The following is a 25,601-nucleotide window of genomic DNA, read 5'->3' as shown; positions in this document are numbered from 1 at the left end:
CGAAGGCTCCATGCCCGTCGGAGGGTGCATATGATATTTTTAGATGAGGGATTAAAGCAATATACACACACAGTGCGACGCCTGACACGGCTTGAGTGGATGATACTTTTCTGGGATGCGCACGAGAACAAGGAATACGGGAACAATAGCTACACCTACACGCTCGGCGGAAGGACGAATGCGAATAACAGAATTCGGCGCAATACGCAATACACTCAACGAGCATACACGTGATTTAACACAATACAAACGGCGAGATACACATCATATGTGAGGGATGAAAAAAGTCAAGTCAGAATACCCATTGAAGGTATAGAATAAAATTTATTCATAAATTTTACGTTTTTCTTTGCTAAAAAAAGTAAATTGTGTTATTTTATAACAAACTACTTTTTGCACTTAAAAAATATTAAACAAGTGCTCAATGTGCGAGTTTTTCTTTTGTGAAATTGTTTCAGTATACGCTACTCTATATATCGACTAAGCAAAAACGTTTGGACTTTTGTTAGCAAACAAGAGAGCGTTGCAAATAAAAAAAAGTTGCTCTTTTCCAAAATATCATTGCTCGCATGGCAATCTTGAGAACGAAACGCTTCATGCGCGACATGACAATAAAAAGATTGCGCCTTTTTATACTTAAATTCTTTCCACCAACATGACTTTACGAGTATATAGCTCATACGAGTTGAATACAAGAAGCCTCCTGCTTCTATAGAAATGTCATTTTATCAGCACTTTTTCCTTCAGAATTTTTTTTGTTTGTGTCGCGTTTAATATCGAAGCAAATTTAAAGAACAAAAATCTACAAGCGAAAGAGGGTGTGCAGGAATCTGGCACCCCTTGTCGGCGTCCCGCCGTGTTATGTCATTACTTTATTTATCGCCGGCGTGCGAGAATTCCACGCGACGCCGTGATCCACGAATAAATGAAAAAAAATTATGTCGCTTTTACGCCTCGCCCACCCTCGGGAAGTGTGACAATAATAAAAACGAATAAAACATACAAACGTGTGGAATATGACAACATATATGAATCATGCCAATAAAAAAGATTTTCATTCATGAAAAATATTATTTTTAAAACAAAAAGGATTAAAACCTCATAACTTGTAACTTTTTATCAAACTCCTGCTTCCTGATACGTCTGCAGTTTGTGCGTTTGCCAAATATTCGGCTGTGCTAAGAGAAAGTCCTGGTGGAAAATTGTTCCTTAAAGGTCGAACACTCGCGCAGAACAGCAAACAGAACGATAAGATAAGAATTAATGTCGGCGGTAAAACCAGGGATGAGTTTAAAGAAGGATCAAATGGGCTATTCGGAATTTTATTTATCATCCGATAAAACGAATCCTTCCAAACGGCTACTACCACAACCAACAAACTACGTAGAGCGCCAAGGAGCACACGGTCGCCATCAAGCAGCCGCCAGCCACCGTCACGACTTTTCTTTGCATTAGTTCCAACTTATTACAATATATACTTCGGGGGAAGCGTGGCGCGCTCACGGAAACGAATCCAACCGGCGAACGAGCCAACCATCTCGGGATCTATAGTGGCTTTTAGTTCTTTATGACGTATAAAGTATAATATCACTTTTGGTTGCTACCCGTTTTCGTGCGCCTGCTTCACTTGGATTTAGTTATATTCGAGAATTTTATAACAATAATATAGTTTCAATGTTGCATTTTTCTGACCGATAAAAATTATGGTAAGTTTGGTACACAAAATGTCAAAAAATTCAAAACACTGAATAAAATATTGCAGATTTCAGTTTTGTGTTGTATTGTTCCATGAAACCTTTCGCAGTGATTTGAAATTCAATTTTTAAGATGAAGTAAAGGCACAAGGCACTAAAATCAATACAAATTTCTTTGAAATATTTATATAAACTTTGTTTTAAAAATTAAACATACTTTAAACAACTCGCGGAAGAGCAACAGTCAAAAATATGACTTTTTGCGTTTCTATTTTTTGCCATTTTTTGTAAGTATAGAAAAAGGGGAGAATTCCGTTGGGAAGAGGGTAGAAAAGTGGAATATAACTTGGGGCTAAAAGAAGTCCTCGTTTTATTCATGCGCCACCCGACAATTACACATTTTCAACGGCTCATTACGTTTGTCAGGTATTTGCATAATTGTTCCCCGCACTCGCAGCTTCAGCCAGGCGGCATGTAAAAGTATAAAAGCCGAATTAGAGACTGTCGGCGTAGGAAGACGCGCGCAGACAAAACAGAATTTTGCCGCTTCTCGTTATGGCAAATATTACGTGTGTATTTTCGCTTATAATATTACTGCGGCACGAACTCGAGTGTATGAAATGTTCTTTTGAGACTGCTAAATGCTTCAAGTACATTGCCGGTGTGCAAATGTTAAAAATAAGTAATATTAGCATTCATCCTATGTTAATTTGAATACAGATGGCGCTACATATAGCATTTTAAATATTAATTAAATGTTTGACGTGAAACTAACTTTTCTTTTGTGCGTTCTTTTCACATTCCTTTTTTGTCTATCAAAAGAACAATGTAACACATTAATAGACTTTCATGTTCCAACGGTTCTAGTTCCAGTTTTCAGCATGCTTCGTTCAATGTCGATGCAAAAACCAGCAGGAAGTTTTTTTTCGCCGCGTGGTACGCCCCGATGATTCACAATAACGGCTCAAACACGAAGCGAACTATTCTCGTCAATTCACTCCGGCCGCCGTCGATCGACGAGCGCGCGAGAGCGATCGCTTTAACTAAAAGAGAGTAATTGATTGAATTTTCATGTAGTTACCGCGCCACACTATGATGCCTTCTACAACATAAGTGTATGCGCGGTTTTCATCACTTCACACATAAACGTGGGCGTCGGTGAGGTCTGTTATTCAGCAAGTTTCGATCAAGGAGAATGTATTATGCGGAATTGCGCATTATAAGGAGCTGCGGCGAGGCAGACGGACGTGCGAAGCGAGGAAAATGAGGAAGGCGAGCAAAAGGGTAGAAAATGAGGCGAGCGAACAGGAAGAACGAGCCGGCGGAGGTCATAGTGCACTATTAGTGAAAGGTGTAGCTATGATGAATGATCCTCAGACACGTCCTTCCAAAGTTTCAACACTACGACGAGGCGAAGCACAACGCAACAAAAAATGCTAAAATATAATAATATCTGAATTTTGGGTGGCCACTTATATAAATTTTATGATCTATTGCACAACAGATGGCACCATGTGCATAAACCAGAAAATTATTACTTTTCTCGCGGGGATTTTCGAATAAAATTAATAATCGCTCTCTGGTGAAACTAAACTCGGGTGTGCAAAATACGAAAACTATTTCACATGTAATATGTATTAGATTCTCGCTGCCACACCGTATATTTTACTATTTTACTAGAGGGTGCGGAATAATTACGAGCGCGCCGGCCAAACAAACTTTCCTCATTAATAATTAGTGCGAAATTTCGCCACCAAACCCGAAAATTCCACGAGAGAAAGATGAGTCACTGTACCTCTGACATACATATACTAAATGTTTCAAAAATTATCAACAAATTTCCAATTTTTTAACATTTTTGAGTAAAAACTGTAAATTTGCTTTTAGGGTTGTCACGTCTGACGTATTTCATAAAGATTTCCGGTGCACGCATAAAAATATGCATCCCGGTGCGAAAAATATGAAACGCTATAAAAACCATTGCACTTTCCTCTTCCTTTATGTTTCCCTATTTCGCAGCAACACCCGACACCCCCGTTGAGAACATGCGGGCATTTGCAGTATTCATTTCGCCCGCGCACCTTCGCCACGGTTTTTTACGGGCTTCACGTTTATATTTACGTAGCTCCACGTGCGCAAGGGATGCTGCTGATGTTCGGCCCATCCGACCCGCCGAGACAGGACCATCAGGCAGGTACACCACGCTTTTGTTCCACGCACGGCATTCTAATTTCCGCCACGGCGAACGATGCACGGCGCGACGCATAAAATATTCATGAAATGTAAATATTTGTGTTCATTTTTATACGCACGCATCGCTAGGCTGAGTGATGCGCACCGAAAACGCCTACGCCTTTATCGTCTTTGAGGGTGAGGTGGCAGGTTTGGCTAAAGAGACCTTATTTCAATGTTTACCGCAGCGGCTCAAACTTGATGCGGTATCACAGGTTTGATCGATTTGGGAAAGCAATTTCTTTAATATTCTATTGGGGTACGTAAGAATTAATCGATAAATAATAATCACAAGAGAAAAATATAGAAAATTTTTCTTGAAACGAATTTTTCTCGACGGATTTCCGCTCGTTTGGTTTAACGTTTTTGATATTCGCAATTTGTACACACAATGAATGTTTGGTCTACGTGCAATCCTTTCGCTTGCGCCGGCGGAGCAACCAAGAGATTACAGATGATCGCTTTGCGCCCGAATGATTTCCAACCGAAGAGAGTTCTGCTGCGATGCTCGCCATATATGACATTCTCGGTGCACGGCTGGCATAAATTCCGCGGCGTATTTGCAAACTCTCCGAGACGAGAGCGATGAGAACGATGACGACGACGCGACGTGACGGAACGAATTCTCCGCCGTCGACGTGCGCGCACACACATCTTTAGAAACGCAAGCAAACTCCTCCGGCAGCGCCAAACGGTCGGACGCTTTATTCTTTGATTTCAAACTGTCTCCCGTCGTCTTGCATGTGGATGTTTGCGTTTGGCGTTTTCATACCGATGCTCGCTTGCACGATATTATTGTCTTCTTGGTGTTCTTTTGGTTTACGTAACGGAACGGAACGAGTTTTGTAAGATTCAAATATTGGGATGAATTCGTTGAAGATATTGTATTCTGTGTGACAGCACTGAGCGAGTGAGTTTTCAATAAAAGTTGCGCAATGTAAGTAATGTTTACAATGTAAGTACTTTATAAAATACTTACCATAATGATGGTAGACGCTGGGATCGTCTGGTGCTAAACGCTGTGCTCTTCTAAACCATTGTTCAGCTTCAGCTAGTCGACTCACCTATAACAAAAGTAAAACATTTACATACACAATGAAAGTGATTCTTTTTTCTGTCACGTCCCGAGTAAATTTCAGATATATCTAACTTTATATATGAGACAGGGCGAGAAATGAGCAAATTCAACGCTGGCTTTGTTAACATGCATGCGCTCGCTGCTCGCATTCGGCGATCGCTTTAATTTCCGGAATCAAACCGCGTGTGTGTTTCGTTTAGCACTGCATTACTTCATCACAACGTCAGCACACGTATAAACTTCTACATATTATGCAAAGCAAATATTGCACTTCCTCTTTTACGCTTCATTGCATTATTTATTCAATATATACACTTGTATGTTTCGTTTGTATTTTTGTCAATTTGTAAAATTGTGTAATAACTATGTTTGGATTGAGTGGCTTGCTAGTGTCTACAGGTTTTCTAAAATACTGTGTTGGTGAAGGCGACGGGCGTATGACCCTGTATACATTATTCATTTGCAATATTGTAAATGGAAACATTGGAAACGCGGTATGCCTCGACTATTGTTTGCACACGTAAGAAGCGCACACGACGATATGAGAGTGGCAGAGATTGCCGGAAGAAATGCGCGCTGCGGCGAAAGCGAGAAACGCATGGAATAGTAATAAGTAAATCTGAAAATCCACACGCGCCGCCCACGCCGCCGACCGCCATCGGCTTCGTCGTATACTTTGTGTTCAAAATGTTTGCTCAGCTCGTAAGGTTTAGATTTTTTAATGTGTTTACTTGACGCATTAAACGTATGAAATTGAATTTTCATCCTTGGAACATTAAATAAATATTGAATCCCTGTTTTTTCGGTTTTGATTAAATTTTAGGCATGGGTAGTTGGATCAAATGTATAGTGAAGAAAAAAAAATGAACAGATGGATAAATTTCCTCTACTTCTGATAAATATGGTAAGCATCCGGAAACATCCGGCATTTTGCCAATGTCAACCGTTCTATTATGGCGCGCTTGGATGCGAAATAGAAACCCCCGACGCGACCCTCAAATAATCCGCGTTATTAATCTACGCGAAGACCTAATGCATCTCCGGCCGACGCCGGCGACGCCGACGCATTCGAATATGGGACAAGCGGAGAGCGACAAAATCCGGAACGGAGCTGTGCGAAAACAGATGGGGAAATAAACGGACGTAAAAAAGTATTCGCTTTTATTATCGATTTTTCACGGCGAGCCGCAACCACAACGCATATCTTGCATTTTACCAGCGCGGACGCAGTGCAAAACACTAAAAAAGGTATGTGGATGAAATAACGCAAGAGGGGTTGGCATCCAAGTTCAAAGGCATTCGCGCAGATATGAAACGCTAAAGGAATTCCACGAAAACCGGCTGGAAATTCAACAAATTTCCAACGGAAAACCAAAAAGCGTACGATATATGTACCTGAAACCCGCCAAGTACAAAGGGCTGCAGTGTTGAACGATGCTTCAATTGCAGGTGCAACAATAATATTGATTTCTATTTCATCTTGCGCTTTACGCGTTCACAGCGTTTGATATTCACCTTTTGTAACATCATATTCTATTGTTTTGTATTGTTACAAGTCAGGTATGCGAAAGATATTTATTAATTTGCAAAATTTATACACAATTTATGACCGTCGTCCTTTGCGTCGATCCCTGGGCCCACGATGGTGGTATATGATTAATGCGGCTCTGAATTATGTGCTTAACCTGTTTGCTCGACCCGGCGACGACGCAGGCAGTGGCCATCATCCGTCTAGCTCATTTCGGCCGCATGCCGAAGACGTTCAATGCAAATATATGCGCTAGTTAGCGGTCCTCTATTAATATTTATCCAGAGTCCTAATTAAACCTTACCTTCTCATTAACAATGAATTATAGGGACGTGGACACAAAGGGAATTTTGGACCGCACTTTTTCCACACAAAGGAATACACGTTGGAACGTGTACCGTGGGGTTATTTCCGGAAATTTACATTCGTGAAGTTTTAGTCTTTCATTATGTCCCGCAAAGCAAACGGTACAAAGGTGAAACTTAAGCTAACAAAGAAGTATTAAAAAATCTGTTGAATTATAAAAAATCACAATTATTTTACTAAGAAATATATCAACATTTTATTCGTTTGAATGAAATTAAAATAAAATTTCCGATTTATACAAAAATTTGAGTAAAATTTTCGTGAATGAGTCGGAAAGTTTTGCAATCTGATTGAGAGCGGGCGTACGCGATTGATTGTGAGCACACGATAATCCGTAGTTAAATAGACTGGCTGCTAGACGAAAGTGCATCGCATGTCGATCGCTCGTTACTGATAAACCACCGTCGAGTGTTCTTCGGCTCGTAGATACTCGCGATCATAGGCTTCGAAGCAAACGCAGCCCCAAACACTCAAGCGAGTTGGCGATATCCTTCAATTGCCAATTTTCCTAATCACCAGATATCTATCCAACTCGTTACCATTCAATTTTATTGTTTCACCGTTGTTATCAAACTGTTTTTTTTTGTTGTTCTTTCAAAGTAGGTACTTTAAATGAGTTAAATTTAATTATTTATGCAACATGATTTTTACCTCGTTGGATTAGTAAACTTTAGAGTTGTGCCCTAATTGCTTACATTAGCAATAATTTTTTTATCCTTATTTACACATTTATGCGACTACCGCCGCAATTGTGCAAACGTGATATTCATGCCTGCCTGCATTGTTTGGCTTTGCTATTTTTGTTTCGTTTCTTTCCGTGTACGTTTTTTTGTGCTCTCTGCTAATTATTCCTAATGAGCGGTTCACCTTAGCTCAGTCGAGCGCAGGGGTGGTTCGCAATATTAATGTAATGGCGGCTTAGTTATGCGCGACCTGGTTACATACAAATCCGCGACACAAAGTCACCGGCTTGATTGTCCTGCAGACCGCAGAATTAAACTAATTATTTTTAAAAGAAAAATAAATTGCAAACATTTTTTTTGCAAAATTTGACATCAATAACGAAAAAAATTAAAATTTTCTTTAAAATTTACATCAAAATACAAGTTTAATTATCATAAAACTTTGTACAGCATTTGTTTCTACATCGGAAATCACGAAATCAAGTCAGCTAACACAACTTACACCTTTTCTTCTTATTACAATTGTAATACGTGCAAGTGCAAGCCGGAATTCTTGCGATTCACCTTTCACCTTTCGTCCTTAATGCGCTCGCTGTGTTTGCGTTTGTTATTGGTTGGTTTTATTCGCGCGTGCGACTGTTCACCACCCCGGCACTAAACAACAACTTAAGTTTAATACAGTTTATACAGTTTGTAAATCTCGGCAAGAAGTTTGATTGCAAACACTGTTGTAGTTATCCCTAGTTTCCTTCTCCCTTTGGTCTGCAATTTTCAATCGGGAGCTTAGCTAGGTAACAAGCATCGCGAATACCTCAGGCTTTCGTTTGCTTTCGAAAAGCGATTGACGTTTCGAAATAATAATGGCGCACTCGACTCAAAGTGCATGTAATAAGTGCATGACGTTGCAGTTTCAATTGCCTTTATATTTGTGAGAAAGCAAGCACTAGTAAATCTCAAAGTAAAGTTCCGCATGAGATTTTTATAATGATTACATTTATTATTTTGCTAAAGTGCAATCTTCGAAAACTTCACTTTACATTTTATTATTTCGTCGTTTTGTCGCTGTCAAATCACTAAAAAAATCACAAACGATGATTTATCTGCATTGGCGTTAATGCGCAACTGCATCAACAACGAAAACAACAATTTTGAATCATAAAAAATTACCTGCGAGGTATTTTGATGCAGTTGTTGTATTTTCTATGACAATTTTTTATCGGGCGTTTTTTGTTTGTTCGCCTTGGGCGCACATCGCTCACTTAAAAAAATACGAATTGATTGATGACGCGTCAGAATTAATTCCCACCTAGTATACAATCATATCAGCGCCGGTGCAGTCCTGCTCCTGCCACACGGGATGATGGCCAAAGTACGCGCGCAAGCGAGATTCCACCCTTCATTGCACAATCGATTGGCGATTGGCTATCTATATCTCTGCGCATTACAGGCAGTACCTACACACAACAGTGAGCTTTTATTTATGTGCGCGTGTTTGTGTGAGCACTGTCGTTTGGGCCGTGGTGTTATGTGCGATAACGTCAAATAACGCTCCACGCATTTGCTGGTTATTGATTGGTTATGTCTGAATATATTTTTTGCTTTCGACAGGACAAATTTAAATAAATTATCAAACGAGTGAAAAAATCATATAATAGAAAAAAAATAAAAACTTTACTTACATTTTTGGCTAATAATTTGCCGTAAGTGATGTGTGCTGGAACATGATCGGGCTGGGCATTTAAAGCAGCTTGATACCATCGTTCGGCTTCTTCATTTTGTTGTAATCTTGCCAAAGTCTCACCCAGAACATTGAAAACGCTCTGAAACAAGCAAAAAAATATAAAATTTATATAAGAAAAGTTTTGTTGTAAGTACATTATATAATGTTGTATTTTTTATGATTCTATTATTGTTTTATGTAACAACATTGGCAAGTTCAAACATTTGCGTTGTTTCAGTATGCAATCCTCGCGCGCTTTGCATCGCCCCCAGCATGCTAATTACGCAACGCGCACCCCAAGGCGCCGCCTGTGCATTCCGTATTCCGGAGTGCCGCAAACGGCAATAAAAGGGATTATGTCTCCGAAGACGCGCGCCGCCGCCCGGAAAATGTCCGAAACTAATGCCGGGCGCATATGGCCGCTTGCGTCTAAGACTCTGTCGGGAAATGCAGGGACTAAAAAACAACGCGCTGGAGACAACGGAAATCCCGCAAAGACTGCGAAGGCGACGGCTGGGAGGTCGACAAGAGACCAAAGACAACATTCCGGGCGTGTGTTCATTTGCAAAATGCACACATTGCATGTGCGCGCCAAAATGGCCGCCTAAGAAAGGGAATTCTCATCGGAGTTGAGTTTTATCGCTGCGCGGAGCGTCGGTGAGAGGAGAATAAAATTGAACTGCGCTCACATAGCACACATTCATTCAACGCAAACAAACTAAAAAAGAATACAAGTAAGTAAGAGTTAAGAAATGAGAGGTCATTGTGGCCGAACAAAGGTGAGAGAATTAAAGATAAAATTTGCTATTATTTGAAAATTGACTTTTATACAAATGTTAAACGTGCAGAATTTGCAAAAATGCAAAAACGTACACTGTGATAACAGTTTATTTGGTTAATTTGTGTCTACGACTCGTCGGTTCGTAGGTATGTGCGCTGTTTTTTTTTTCTCTTGTGCAGCATGTAAATTTTAATACCAACTCAGAATCCAATTCTCATGGGACGGTCTCGCATGTACTCCGAACATTTTCCGCAAATGCACACTGAGAGGGAGACCGACGGAAACAAAATGCACTCGCGCGCCAGGATTTCGCGTCGAATGCACGCAGGAAAAGTGCGCCGAGCCCCAAAGCCATCGTTCGCTCTATCGCGAGCACGGCGCAGGGAGTGATACATAAATTTATGCAAGTATATGATAATGGAATATACATGTAATCTCCATAAGCTTTCACAATGCGAAAACGCATCGCCATTTTAACCGGGCGCATAATCATGACAAACACGCCGACCAGCAAAAGAGATTTTAATATACCGACTGTTTAGAAACTTTTATATTTATTTTTTCTCCCGATGAAGGCGCCGAAAAAAGGTAAAGCAGAAGAAAATTTCACATTAAAATTCCAACAAGTAGTGGCGAACCAATTTGCAAAAATTTCCAAACGGACTTTTCTTTTAATACCCGCCGAAGCGCACACTGCGCCCATACATACCTAATGGCGGCGAGCGCTGATAGCACCCTCTCGGGATGCGCATGTTGATTGAAGCGCAACCGCGAAAGTAAAAAGTCTTCGCTTTGAAAACGACCACGTTGAGAACACCTCGCAGTGCCTACCGATGCGTAGAAAAAACTTTTCAAATTGCCAACCAAAAAACTCCTAAACGTGCTTGGCATCTATAATATTTACCACAAAAATTCGGTGCTATTTAAAATAGTTGTTAATGTTTCAGAATAAATTCTCTGTGGTGAATAATACGATTTAAAAAGCAATCAAAAACATTCTTGTATATATACGAAAGTTTTGCGCGTCGGCGGAATTATTAATGCGTAATTGACGTTCGACGAGATTTATACGCGGGATTTACAGCCGAGGCCGATCACAAATTCGACGCCATCAATTCCGTCTCGCAGATATGAAACGAAAGTGGACGTGATGGTGGATGCGCCGGGTTTCCGAGAAGTGAAAGCTGTGCGGCGCCGGCGGTGAACGCCGACGCCTGTTTGCGTATAATGAAGAAAATGAAGAATTTGTTAATTACGAAAAGGGAGTTTAATTTCAACGGTAATAACGCGAAAAGCAAATTAGAAACTTTTTAATTGTTTCCTAGTTGACGAGAGCGTCGTTGGCCGGAGAAGAGGAAAGCTCGGCGGCAAACGACGAACGCGACGACACGTATTTTATTACATCTACAGTATGTTTAAAATTTTAACCTAAACGCTTAGATAATATTTAAAATTATTAAAACTTTACAGCATTTTTTTATCAATTCGATGTTTAGGCAAAATATTTTTTTAAAATTGGGATTTATATATGCAGTATTGACTGAAAATATTTTTTGGACAGATGAGGAGCACAAAAACTTTATTTTTAATGTCATATTAAACTGAAGAGCGTGTCGCCGCTTGAAAACGAAGGATGGCCGTAAACTCTTTCTGGTGCGACCGACTTTAATAGTTTTATGAACTTACTTATCTCGCTAGCGGGCTAATGAAGCAAGTGCAAACTTAAATTGCCAAACAAAAACAAATAAAACTTGTTCTATCAACTCTATTTCACGAAATACAATAAATTAATAACTTTTTAATGATATTTATATAAAATATTAATTTCAGAATATTAGATTTTTCTCGATTCAAGAAAAATCAAAGTTTTAAATTAAAAGCTTAAAATTATCTCTTTTTCCTGAACCAATATTAAAATGAAAAGTTCTTCTGACTAGTAACTTAATCCTGTAATAAAATCCTATAATCTATAAAATCTCTATGTCATAATTGAGTTTAAAAGTAGGAACGTGGAATAATTATGGTATATTAGTGTCAATCAGCGTTTTTTGACGATTGCAATTCCGGGCAATCGATAAGTTTGAAAGTTATTGCAAATTGCACTCGTAATTTAATATCGCCCAGTATTTCAAGCTGGCGCACGCCGTAAATGTTCACTTTTATTACGCCCACGTTATTGATCCCTTATTAAACTCCTCGCGCAAGTCGCGTAAAAACAGAAAATACGCTTTCATTACGTTTATTTCATTCTTTGAGTGCTTTAATTATTGATTAATGGTAGCATTGGGAATTAGAAATACCATAAGAACGGTTAATTAACTTTTTCGTGTAAGTAAGTACAACTTTTTAAGGAATGATATATTATTGAAGGTGAAAATAAGAATAGACAGAAAAAAATATGTATATGTATATTGAGCTGCATTATTATTCTGGAATCATTCGACAATTTAACGTCTTTTTAAATCCCGTTGTTTGCAATATCAAATCCCCTGTCATCTTGCGTGCATCCACTCAAAATGATAAATTCGTGTTCAGTTAATTTCAGGTCCCCAGTGGAATGCGGACTGTATACACACACCGCCTCGTACTCGAACGTAGGTTATGTGACGAGCGACCATCTGGCGGCGGGTTTTGGCCCCGTTTTCGGGGCCAGCTGTGGCCCCCGCGTCGTTCTTCCACGCGCCTGATAAATGTCCCGCCCGCCGCCGCTGATAATCACGCTAAGTGCAGATACACACACCGCCCGCCGCCTCGCCGCCAACGATGACGACAACGACGACTACCCGCTTGCTATAATACACCGATTACACAGCATTACACACAAACCACCAACCAATTCGCATTCGAAACTGTTTCTCATATCTCAGACTGTCCGTAATAACCATTATTGCGTCGCCCGCGCTGGATTTTAATAACGCCGAGGATTGGGCATCATCCCGGAGAAGACTATCAACAAACCTGCGGCTGCGTTATTAGAATTTCGAGGTGAAACGGTAAAGTCAAGGAGATATTACACGCTTTACACCTGCAGACCTAATTTTAGGTAATGGCAATCAAAACTTCAAAATTGTTATTGCCCTAAATCTTGGAAGACCCCACATAATTGTGTTGGTTGTTTATTATACTAATTGTAAGTAATTATGTTCATTGAATGTCAACAACACAATACACTAAGTTATTGACTAACCTGAGGTGGATAGTGGTCAGGCAAGGAATGTGCCGCCTCCCTGTAGGTTGCCAAAGCACGTTGCAATCTACCTTGGTCCGAATATAGAGCTCCAAGTTGTAGTAATGCTGAAACTCTGGCTGCATCATGCTCCCGACGATCCTTCAAACCTGCACCATCCACACGTGCGCCTTGTCTGAGGATCGCCACTGCTTCCTGGCACCTTCCGGCAGATATCAATGCTGCGCCAAGATTCACATAGGCCACTATAACAAAAGAAATAAATTTATATAATATGCTGATATTTAAGTTATATATTGGAATCATTTGCTATCTAAACACACATTTCAGTTAATTTTATTATTTTTACAATGGTTGTAGTCGATGTTTATTGCTACTGAATTCCTGCGAGCTTACCAAGCAGAAAATGTTTGGTAAAACAAACGCCTGGAAAAAACACGCATGGATTGTGGTCCATCACCATCTAAAAGCAGGACTGGTGCAAAAGAGAATTGCAAAAAAATAAAATTTGATGGAAAAGTTTACGGACTGAATACGCGCATGCAAATACCATCCACAGCTGCACATGTATATAGAGTAACGCATAGAGTTACGGCCGAAGAAAAGTTTTTAATCAAAACGAGCTTTCCTGAATGTGGCGTTATTTTTATTTGGTTTAATCAACTTTTCCGTTGGGCATTAAATTAAAAAGTTGAAAAAAGTTAGCTCACTGACAACTGAGTAAATTTTAGAAACTCATTCCATTAAATATATTTCAAATATTTAAATGTTGTTTATGTTTGAATGCTAAAAATAACTAATTTTAAAAACGTGATTTGTTATCATCACAAAAACTGTTTACTTTTCTGGTCCCAAGAGAGCTGTTTTCAACAACTTTGTGCAAAATTGAAGTTTCTAATGCAGTAGGAGTGTTTCCCCTCCTGTTTGCAATGTCTTCGACTACTTCAATATAAAGTTTGCTACTCATAATTTCTCATATCTTGCCGCAGCGGTAATCTCGTCTTTGTGATATTGCGGTGCAGAGTCAACGGTTTCGAGACTTGGTTAATTTATGCAATACTCATAACGAACGCAACATCTTGCAGAGCGCGCACCAAAAAGCATCGAAAGGTGGATGCTGGCTTCTAAGGTACGCATTGTGGGCATGATACGAAATATAGAAAGGTATAGAGGAAAGCGATTTGCAAAACTTTGCTTGCGGTAGCTTTCAGAAGGCGTAAACACGACGAGAAGCTATGCGAGGAAATACTGAATTAGGGGCCGTTTGTTCGCGGGACGTATTTTATGCGGCATTTTCCAAGCGAGCGAGCGCCCAAGCGGGTTATTATAAATTCTAATGAAACGGCAAAATAATTCGGCGAAGAGGGTCGGCACTCGACGCACTTCGTCCGGAAAATCGCCCAAAAACCAAGACGTATACGCGGTTTCTTCGGACGCGACGTCGTTGGTGTTATGCCAGATTTGTAAAGTTTGTTATTCGAAGTAGTGTTATTAACATGCGATGCGCGCTGATAACACCAATTCATAACATTTTCTTTGTAGACACAATGGAATAATAAGAAAACACCAATGTACAACACGAGAAAGTGGTAGAAACAAACAAAAAACAAAAGCTGAAGAAAATACAACAAAAACTAGATTCAGTAACAATTTGAAGGTTTTTCTTAGTTATCCTTGAGGATATATCAACATATTTTTATGCAAAACATGTTTCGATACCGCAACACCATCAAGACTTAAAGGATTTTATTGCAGTTAGCATAATAAAGTTGTAATTAAAAAAAATGAAGTGGACTATTTTAGATTTGATGTCAAGGTGAACAAATTTGATTGCAGTGACAAACTCCTTCAAAGTTTCAAAATTTAAACTTCAAAGGTAACCTTTGTGGCCAAATCGGGCACGCAAGAGTGGACCGGATTTCCATTGTGCGGTTCCAATCACTTTGGGATCCTTTCCAGAGTATATCCGGCAGTAGTTTTTGTGCTCTGAAACTGGTCCCCAACAATACAATCCCAACAACACGGAAAATAGTTTGGGCAAAACGGAAAAACTTGACTCGAGTCCGACTGAATAACCCTGAATATCAAATGATAAAACCTAAAAGTCGCAAAATTGAATTTAAAATATTAAATATTTATTATAAGCCTTCATTGGGAGCACCTATAAAGGTAGATACCTAATGCAATAAATTTGAATATGAAATTCAGCATAATTCTATTCACTTTATAACGCTTTAGAATGCATAATCCTCGCAACCTGTGTCTGGATAATGTTGCAAGCATATATTGCGAGAAATTTGTTTATCCCATCTGAATAGCTAACGTGGCCTAACGACGAACACGGATAGCGGCCGTGCGCTGTTACACCGTCTCATAATTAATGTTATTGCTGGGAATTAGCGTTCATTAGTTACATAATTAATCTAGACTTGTACGTAATTGGTGATTCATTTCGCGCTCGCCGTTTCTATTTACGCGCGAGCCTCGCCGACGCCTGCCAACGCCCGGCGTTGCAGGCAACGTAACTCACACAGGACTCCACGTCCTGAATTTGGCGCATTGTTAAGCTCTTTGCATTGGTTACATTGCCAAAACGGACGTGCATCTGCATTTGTATAATAATGTGCATTAACTGTATCACTATACAAATATAATTTAACTTTTATTTAGGTAATATGACAAAACTTTTGTGATGTGTTAATGTTTGGAATTTGATGGTTTGGTAGTTTGTGGTTTGTCCTACATAGCACGTTGCAAAAGCGATCGGAAAGCAATAAAGCAGTGATATCGTGCGCACGTTAGCGTCGTTAGAGAATCATCGAAGAACGGGAGCACTCACGAGTGCACAGCGTCCGTTGTGCATGCACAGTCATGTCGAGTGTATCTCCATAACACTCCAAGCACCCACGACGAGCTTATCTTCGCCTCTCTCAGAGTTTGAGAGCGGCGTTAATGCAGAAGAATGATATGGGTACGAGCATTCAACAAACTCAAACTACTTAAAAGGCTTCAAATTCGCTGCAGTTCATTGAACAAACATAAACTTTTGTCAAATTTTTATAGATTGCGTAGGTAAATGTATTGTACTCATAATTAAATATAAATATAAATATGTTTCTATGAATTTCCTACATTGTAATATTTTTTTTCTGTGAACATGAAAGCCCAATGCGAGGATTCGCCCTCAACAAATAAATAATGCACGCATTTTGCATTCGCAATTCACGCGATTCACGCAACCTCCTTGTTGTATATATTTAGTACGTATACTAGACTTGTAAAGAATGCAGACGAGCATTCGCAGTGATGTGCGGCCATAGCACGTGTGCGATGTGGAGTTTGTCGAGCGGAAGTCGGATGGAATGCGTAAACCGGTAAGCGACAATAAAACATTTAAACGAGCATCGGAAAAAGCCAAGCAAAATATTATATTACCTTATACTACAATAATACTGAGTGAACATTTAAAACAATTACAAATAAAATGTTTTATACGTGCTGCAAACCAAACTTATTTTGTAAAATTTAGACATAAATAATTATATAAAATTAATTTGCAAAATGTCAACAAATAATTGAAGTTGTTATGCTTTATTAACATTTTTACAACACGAAATGAACGAAAATTAATTGCGCGTGATTGATCGACAATGCGCTAAAGCATATCGACATTTACAAGTAAAAGCTCTATTTTCAAACATAAAATTTCCTGTCACTACTGTCATAGGTGTGTATGATGTTTACAAAAGTTCAAAACAAGTTATTTCCCTAGTGAATGCGTTTTTTTCATGTTGATTGCACTTCAAACACAATATACACCAATTAAAAATTGAAAAATAATTACCAACTAACTAATTTTACAAGCAGGCGTCCGTCGTGTGTATTATTCATACATTTCGATGAATGCATGGGCTATAACAACGTCGCATAAATGTACAACGTGCATTAAACACAACTATTATAGTGTAATTAATCAAATTTAATGGAAACATCGATCGCGAGTAGTGCGTTCCCTCTCGGCACGTGGTGTCCGGCGCCTCCACCAACAACGCCATCCCCGCGTCAACGCCGCCCGGAATTTCGTAATACAAACCCGAGCATAGCTGTAATAATGTTACAATATTACTCAGGGGGTACGGACGACTAAACATTAATATTTCATTTCGATACCGGGCGATGCCAACACTGTAATTACATTCAAAATAACCAAATGACGTTTACGCGTCCTCATCACAAATATGTATTATAAGACCCGTCAAAATTTCATTTCGCTGCGATGATTAGACGACGAAGGTCAAATCGAACGCGCACCGCAAGTCTCAACCAGCGATGGTTGACTGCTAATTGGATTGTTTCGTAATACGTCTAATGTCGCTAATGCGTAGACCCTGCTGTCGCACGCGCTGCGACTAGTTTTACTATTCGATCGGATCAATCATGCGTCGGCGACGTACATCAACCTACCGACGAGAGTGACGTCGGATGGAATAATCTAGTTCCGAGTGCCTTGTTCGAATTCCGATGTGTCCCAGGCTTTAATGAAGTTATAACGGTCGATCGCATGATGTATGCGTGCGTAATAATGGATATTTCGGATGCTATTATTTATGATGGAATGATTATCAATAATGAGAAACTTTTCTGCCAAAATTGTGTCTTTTTTTTTACATTTTATACTATATAATATATTTGTGTATTTGAAGGAAAGCAGAGTTAAACTTTTTAATTATAAACTCTTTTCCGCTTATCCCTCGCGTACTCGACTCAATGTGCGTTTTGTTTTGCACTTGTTTGCGTCGGCGGGTCTTGCGCTTCCGCTTCGCGCACTCGATGCAGTTCCGAGTTGCTGTTCTTTGTGTTTTTTTTTTTGTAATATTGGCCTGGTTTACGCATACGATACCGCAGGCACCGATATCGCACCAACCCGCCCGACGCAATTCCATTATTTTCAACTTTACGGTCGCTTGTATAACAATAATAATTTTTATACGTGGCGCAGTGCTGGCACAAACAAAAGAAGTGTGGAAAATTCACAGAGGCGCACACCAATACTCACGAATAGGCAGACATGTAGAAAAGTGGAAAAATGTGTATTGCACCCTGGACGCTTATACGTGTTGATATCGTGCACGCGGGCAAGCATTCCAGTTAAATAGCTTTTTGAAATGCGTTAAGTAAGTTTTCAAAAAGTAATTATCCACTTGATATATTTTCATAGAATTCAACATGAGTGAATTGTCAGAAGTTTAAAACGTATTTTATGTATAATTTATTTAAAATTTGTTAAATTTAAATATTACACAACCATAAATTTATATTTTGTGAATTTAGCAAAAAATAAATTAATTAGCGAAGCAAATTGTCAGCATGTTTAATTTAAACTTCGTTTTCCCATATTGCGGCACGCACTTTACGCCGACCGAACCCATGTTGCTATTTAAAATATGCAAAATAAGCGAGTATGGTTAGCAAAGCATGTATAATCAAATAATAAATGTGTTGAATAGGCCCCCAACGGGCTGCGTACGTGCGCAGCGCAACGCACGAAACTTTTACATCCACTGAGAAAAGTATAGACGTGCGCATATTAGCTCACGTCCAATATTAATCCCCATGTCTACAAAGTGTTGTAATAAAAGCTCAACTTTATCATAAAACACGTCAATGATTTCGAAAAATACTCGTATTACTCGTGTTGTAATTTCAGCGAATTATAACTCATTAAAGCTTTCATAAAGTTTGATATTGTGTATAATAACATAGGTGGTATTAAATAGAGGTGTAAGTACATACATTCCATTAGTTAGCAGCTAATAGAATGTTTTACGTTTATGAGTAGGTATAGCGTATTGTTCTCAACATATTCTCTTTCCGTTGATATGATTGCAGTCCTAAAGCACATACGCGTCGAATGCCAAACGTGCGTTTTTCGGTAATAAAAGTTTTGCGGCGAAGTTCTGTGCGCGTTGTTATTTCGGAATAACGAACTTTATGACTATTGCGGCCGTAAACTAATGTCTGCCGGTAATGCATATTACGAGCTTGCGCTCGGATACTCGCATTCAATAAGCGCTCTCGTAACATGCCTTAATGTTATTAAAAAGGTACTAGGTAATCTTCTAATCAACTTTTGCAAAACCAGACAAAAGGGAAAGAAAATATACGTAGTAAAATGTGCGAGACACACTTGGTAATGATGAGTTAATGGACTTTGTTTAACACTAAAGTATACAAAGTGTTTTTGGTTAACAAAATTGTAAAAATATGTTTTTACACAAGTTGCACATAATTTGATTTGCTTTGAGAGTCTGAAATATTATTAGCACCACATTCACGTTTTCATTCCCCGTTAAAATGTTGCTTTCTCCCCCGTTGGCAGTCATAACTTTCCGACCAAAGTCGAATTTTTTGCTCAACTTGCAGAGACGAAACTTTCCACAGCGACATCCACTAATTATTTACTTTTTACCCGCGCGTTTCGCTACATCCCTCGATACATCCTAGTTACAGCCGGCCTTCGTGCGTCTCGCCGCCAACTTCCAACTTCATTGCGAGCGGCGGTCACGACCTCGCGACGCATTAATCTATATTAATTTCGTGCGCGCAGACGTTTTTCGTCCAGAGTCTATATTTATTATCTTCTTGCGTTTCGCTTCACGTCGCGTCATCATTACGCCTCTGTCTTGAGTTTTTACCTTCGCTTGAGTTTTCCTCGCCGGTAACCACCGCACGAAAGATAAATACTAACACGGCCAAAAGAGGGTGGAAACGTAAGCAAAAAGGTGTACAGTCTAGAAAGTTTTGTAATTTGAACAATTCAGTTTTTGATAAGTTTTCAGCCGCATGCTGAATAACATCGTTTAATTACGATGAAAAAAATTTCATAAAATTCTATAAAATATTTCATCAAAATATAAATAACGATAAAAATGTTAAATATTTTTATATTGAATTCAATTACATGTAATTTTAATTTCAATATATGTACATTTTTGTTAATAATATTAAAAAAAGCAATACAGATGTGAATAGACGCATAGAGTAATCTCTACATGAAATAATTACTGCATCAAAAGGTACACACATGTGAGCACGACCCAAATATAATTTTGTTCCGAGTAGGATATTAATATCAACAACGTGAGCTCAAATATGTGCACCCATATGCAAGTCGATGGTTGTTTGTGCAATGCAAACGTTTATGAACGTACTGGCAAAATATTAATTAATATTTGTCATTAATACGTAGCGTTGCATATTTTTCAGCGCGCAATGAACGCAATCTGCTTGCGCATTATGTATTCACGGAAATTTAAATTAAGCGTTTGTATGAAATTGTAATTTTTGCATGTTTCAGTTTATGTACTCGCAAATCCATGCATATTATTAATAAATTGCTTTCACAAATGACAAGCTTGTAAAATATGTTTAAAATTATTATTTATTATTACAATATATTTATTTTAAATTAATTCCTTTAAATTTGTACATATTGTTTTTATTTGCCCGGCGCCTCCACCATGAATGTTTCTTCACAATCTGAAGGTGTTAAAATGATTAAAGTTAACCGTATCCTAGCTGAAACTAAACATTCCTCTTACTAATATAAAAGTTAGTGCCAGTTACTGTCCTAGTTACTTATGTTACTTACTATTAGCGCTAGTTAGTTCGCTGTTAGCTCTTCGCCATATGAAACGCTTCCCGTTGCTGACAGAGTTGCTAGTCATGTTGGCACATATCGAAACGCACACATCCACCTCGTAAACGACGCGCCGCTGCATTATGTACCTACTTGCACGGCGCGGAAAAGTTTTCGCGTTTCCGAAGAAAGGTGAACGTAGCGATAAGTTTGGGAACGCGCGCGCGCGCGCTCCGGAAAAGTTTAATATCGGCGTGAGTTATGAAAACCGAGGGGGCGAACTCATCGCACACGAAAACAACCTAACGAAATTGGTGTCGGGACGCGCAACTTTGCCTTCACCGATTCCGGACGCTCGTAAAAAAGCTTGTTTATTAAGTTGTTTATTTCGCGTTAAGACGTGCGCAAATTTTATGTGTAAATATCGCTAACACGATATTGTGATACCAACATCTGATTTTTTAAACGAATTTTTTTATGACATAACTTTCTTTTTTAAACTTAAGTTCCACTTAAATTAACATTTTTATATTTTCACTGTTTATGATTGGAAATAGAGACTGGTAATATTTCAAATCATAAATTCTATGCTGTAAGAGCAAGAAACTTACCGTCGCGTGCGTTTTTGTTTTTGATAACGCGTTATTTATTATCTTCGCGAGCACACATTGCACCCGAGCGTGGGTGGCAATATTCCTTCCGATCAGAGTCTCGGCAGTCGCTATCTGCGCACTTGAAGCACGAACACGGCTACGAAACGCGGACCACAAACGAGAAAACGCTGCAGAGCTAATAAGACCAGCGCAAGATTTTCGCCCAAGCACGTACTGGCTGGCTCGTGCAATGTGCGAATTCTTTCTTCCGTTTTCTTTCCGTGTTTTTACTGTGTACATTATACACGCCCGAACTACATTGCAACAGTTATGTATAAAATTGTTTCATGTAACTTTTTATGAAATGAAAACGCGAATAAACATAAAACCATCTTGACATTATTTTTATTCCAGCATTTCAATAATAATTATCCTTTTACTAGCCTTAAAATAAAAATCCGGTATTTCGATGGGTGAAAGCGTAAGTTTTAACTAAACGGTCCTAAAAGTTTTCTTTTAGCACCCTTAAACCACGTGTGTTGGCTATAAAAGCATTTAAACATAAAACTCGGTGCGCGATCGTTTCTTCCAATTTTCCCACCTTCTACCGGTTTCATCGATACTTCCAACCAGGTGCCATCATTTGATTTCCTTTCAGGCGCTTCTTTACGGTTGACTCTCGGGGAGGTTTTGCGCACGAATGCCGACGACCACCGCCGGCAGGTATGCATCGTAAAACGGGCGGACGAGTCCCTCCTCATTCGATACCTCGTCGAACATCTTCCGCATCGACAACGTTTACGAGCGTCGCATTTCGAAACAGCCGGCACTCGGGCTTGCATTGTGGACACTCAAACTTAATCGTCCACGTAAATTTAATATTGTAGCTACACGCTACACGAGCCTATCGCGACGCACAGATAGGGGCGTTATGTATGGCGTTTAATAATGGAGAGATCCAACTGTAAACGTTGTACGGGCGCTGTTGAAACCGATTTTGGAAAACATTCAATTCGTAATGGTTTATTTCGATTACAGTGGAAAATTTAAATTTTACGCTAGAAAAACACAAAAATTAATCAATTTCTGTTTGGGAAGATTAGAGATTTAGCAATTTATGTAATTATAAGTTTGGATAATTATTACAGCAAACAAGTGATTTGTTTTTGGACTTCACAACTGCCTTTGCATCCCAGCGGAATATCAGCCAAAACTAATCTCATAAACGTCAAACTTCCGCGACGATATACGCGCGACCCGGTTATGCGCGATCGAGCAGTGCACACGTACACACGCGGCGCGCTCGTATGCAAAGTTGCCGTTAATTGTGAATTAATTTGCGAATTTAGCGCGGCAATTTGTTTGTTTTCGGGCGCATCAGTGTTGCCGTTGCGCTGCAGCAAATTATAATAATAATCGGCGGTGCGGCCTTAACTCGTGCGATGTTCTCGCATTAAGCTGGGCAAAACTTTGCGCTCGCCCGGGCGATGAATATGCATTCGATATTAATCAGCGTTCCACCATCGCATAATACGAGTAGCACAATTGTGTATGCCCAATGCTATTGTGCAAGGGAGTAAAAAGCAGATCAGCGCTGAACGGAGCCATTTTTAAATCGGATCGAATCGAATATCCATACGAAGCAGCTGCAAAAATTACGCTGGAAACGTACAGTGTGTCTATAGAGATTTAAAATAAATAAATAATTTACTATTTATAAATTTGTTAAAGTGATTGAACTTATGGTATATTGTTGAATACCCGGAATGTCAAAAAATAATAAAAACGTTAATTATGGCAATTATTTATGACAAAATGCACCGCAAAACCACAGCGAAATGTCAAATACTGAAATTTGGCGTCGATTCTATCTCATTTGCGGATAATTGATTTCAATTCACGAAATTTTAATTTTAATTTCATCCGCTTCATTAAATTTTCACAAATTTCGTTTATATATCTCCTAAAACTGAAATAACTCCCCCAAACAACAAGAGAGTTAATTCACAACAATGTGTCCAATGAAAGATTGAACAATGACTCAATGATAGTCGTTTAGATAGCGATCGGAAAGCTCCGGGCTTCCCTTCAGACCTGCGCCTGCAAATTTTCAAGACCTCCTGGAAAGCCCCGAGCTTTCTGGGCTTTGCGCTGCGGCGCGGAATAAAAAATCAAAAGAAGTGCAGTAAAAGGCAGTAGTTTATGAGCGCGCGAGCCGCGTCGCGCCGTTAGTTAGCCGAGTAATTCTAGCACGAGCAGGAGGCAGCTAGTGCGTCGTGTGTAATTATGTAAATCCCCGCCGTCGTATATCAAATGAAGATCTTTCGCGCGCTCGCCGCCGCCGCCACCGTTGTGTGTACACAGCGCGGGGAGACTACTTGACGTCCACGTACTTGCGCATTCTGATAGAGATAGTCAACGAGTACACGTAATCAAGATTTAGACAAAACTCACAACAAGATAAGCGACTTCTAAACATTCACAACCACGTGCTTCTAGGAGTTGAATGCAAAATTTAGCAAATATAGTCGTTTTGCAAAAATTGCAATTTTATTTGTTCATAACTTTTTATGCAAAAAATATTCTTTCTATGTAAGTTGATAGTTACTTATTTAAGTTTATTTACGCAACGTGAATTCCTGTGAAGTCAAATTAGCACTTTAATTCTATTGCGTGCCAAAGAGTAATTAAACTTGTTCGTGTCGCTGTTATTAGGTCATATTTTCATTAAAGAATGCCTGGAATGACGTGAACTTGAAGCTGGTATAAATAAATAAGTTCCCTGTTGATATCACCTCACGTAATTCTCCATCAAAAAACGATGCCCGGCGCCTCCACACTATCAAATCTCTAATTACGTAAAAACTAAAAATCAGTATTTCAATTTTATTGAATTATTATAAAGTTAAAATCCTAGTCTATTTAATAAATGCTTTATTCCGAGCATTTTGGAGTAACGCTTGTGCAGGGGAGCGTGTACGCTTTGTTTAAGCCGTTAAGTGCTTTAAAATCATTCGCATGTACCTCGCGGTGTGAAGCGTTGTTGCATTCGATGCGTACGCACGTCGATTAAAACAATCGCTCGATGTGCAAGTGTACACACACAAACGCATAGTTGAAAGGGGTGAATTGTACTCGTGAAAGCTGGCAGAATAGCAACACAGTGACTATGGGGCATGGTGGGTGTGCTTCGGCGTTAACGAGTTAATGTGAGCGCTAAACGTTGAATGTTGATTCCGCTGTTGGCGCTAAATATTTTAATGTCGATGTGATTTGCATTTTTTGCACTTGAGCGCTGTGCAATGCAATTGCCAGAAGCATTACGTCGGTGCACGTAAAGTTATTAAACTTAATAAAGCATTTTGCATCAAATTATAACCTCTATTATACTCGTACACCGAGAGCGATAATTAGAGTTAATGAAATAAAGGGAGAGTGTATAAATTACGAAGAAATAGTAATTTACGAATCAAATTACTAAAGTTGCAATTATAATTGTGGGTGTTAAAATTTTATATTTCTCAACACATTTTTTTGCAATCAAAAACACTCTGTATTTATTACTTTCAGAGTTTGTTGAGTTCTGAAGTGTAAAATCAATTTGACACAAGCATTAAAGCATAACTAGCCCGCAAAATGTTCGCTGACTGAACTTTTCATGAAATTAATTAGAAATGCACCTTTCCAATTTTAATTAACGCAGTTATGACACGCCGAGTTTGAAGCGATGAACTTTTAGGCTTTTGCGCATGAACATTGATTAAAACGACAGGCTCACATTGCATTTGAACGAAAATAAAAGCGCACTTGAGTGATAGGTGCACGAGTGTGTTTAAGTGCTTCGCAAACTGCATTCGTGAACTTAAGATACTGAACTTTACTTCAATATTTCAAGTTTGGCGTTGACGGTGCACCAGATGTTGATTAAATACACACATATAAACTTCGCACTTAAATCTGATTTCGTTCTAATGTAAATGTGAAGCAAAAACATATAAAATTAATCATGCATGTTCGAAAAAAGTTAATTACAATCATTTGTCTTTATTTTCATAATAAAAATATGTTTACTTCGTATTTTCTGAGACGCGGCAAAGCTC

At 39.0% G+C, this 25,601-nt stretch overlaps 1 protein-coding gene across 2 annotated transcripts in view; it reads right to left on the bottom strand.

The window, feature by feature from the left end:
• The window catches only part of Tmtc2 (Transmembrane O-mannosyltransferase targeting cadherins 2), a 60,872-nt gene that overhangs the window by 5,016 nt on the left and 30,255 nt on the right, over positions 1 to 25,601 (bottom strand). For both annotated transcript variants that reach the window (XM_065302989.1, XM_065302988.1), the window contains 3 exons: positions 13,270 to 13,514; positions 9,261 to 9,401; positions 4,906 to 4,990 (listed from right to left, as the gene is read on the bottom strand). In XM_065302989.1, coding sequence (XP_065159061.1) covers positions 4,906 to 4,990; positions 9,261 to 9,401; positions 13,270 to 13,514 — 471 coding nt within the window. The remainder of the gene's footprint in view (positions 1 to 4,905; positions 4,991 to 9,260; positions 9,402 to 13,269; positions 13,515 to 25,601) is intronic.

The sequence above is a fragment of the Atheta coriaria genome, unplaced genomic scaffold (assembly GCF_025399875.1).
Source record: "Atheta coriaria isolate IRGN ID8LTWV9N9 unplaced genomic scaffold, Caltech_Dcor_3.1 hic_scaffold_5_pilon, whole genome shotgun sequence".
NCBI lineage: Eukaryota > Metazoa > Arthropoda > Insecta > Coleoptera > Staphylinidae > Dalotia > Dalotia coriaria.
The sequence above is the reverse complement of the archived record's forward strand: the minus strand, read 5'-3'. Positions and strand labels throughout refer to the sequence as shown.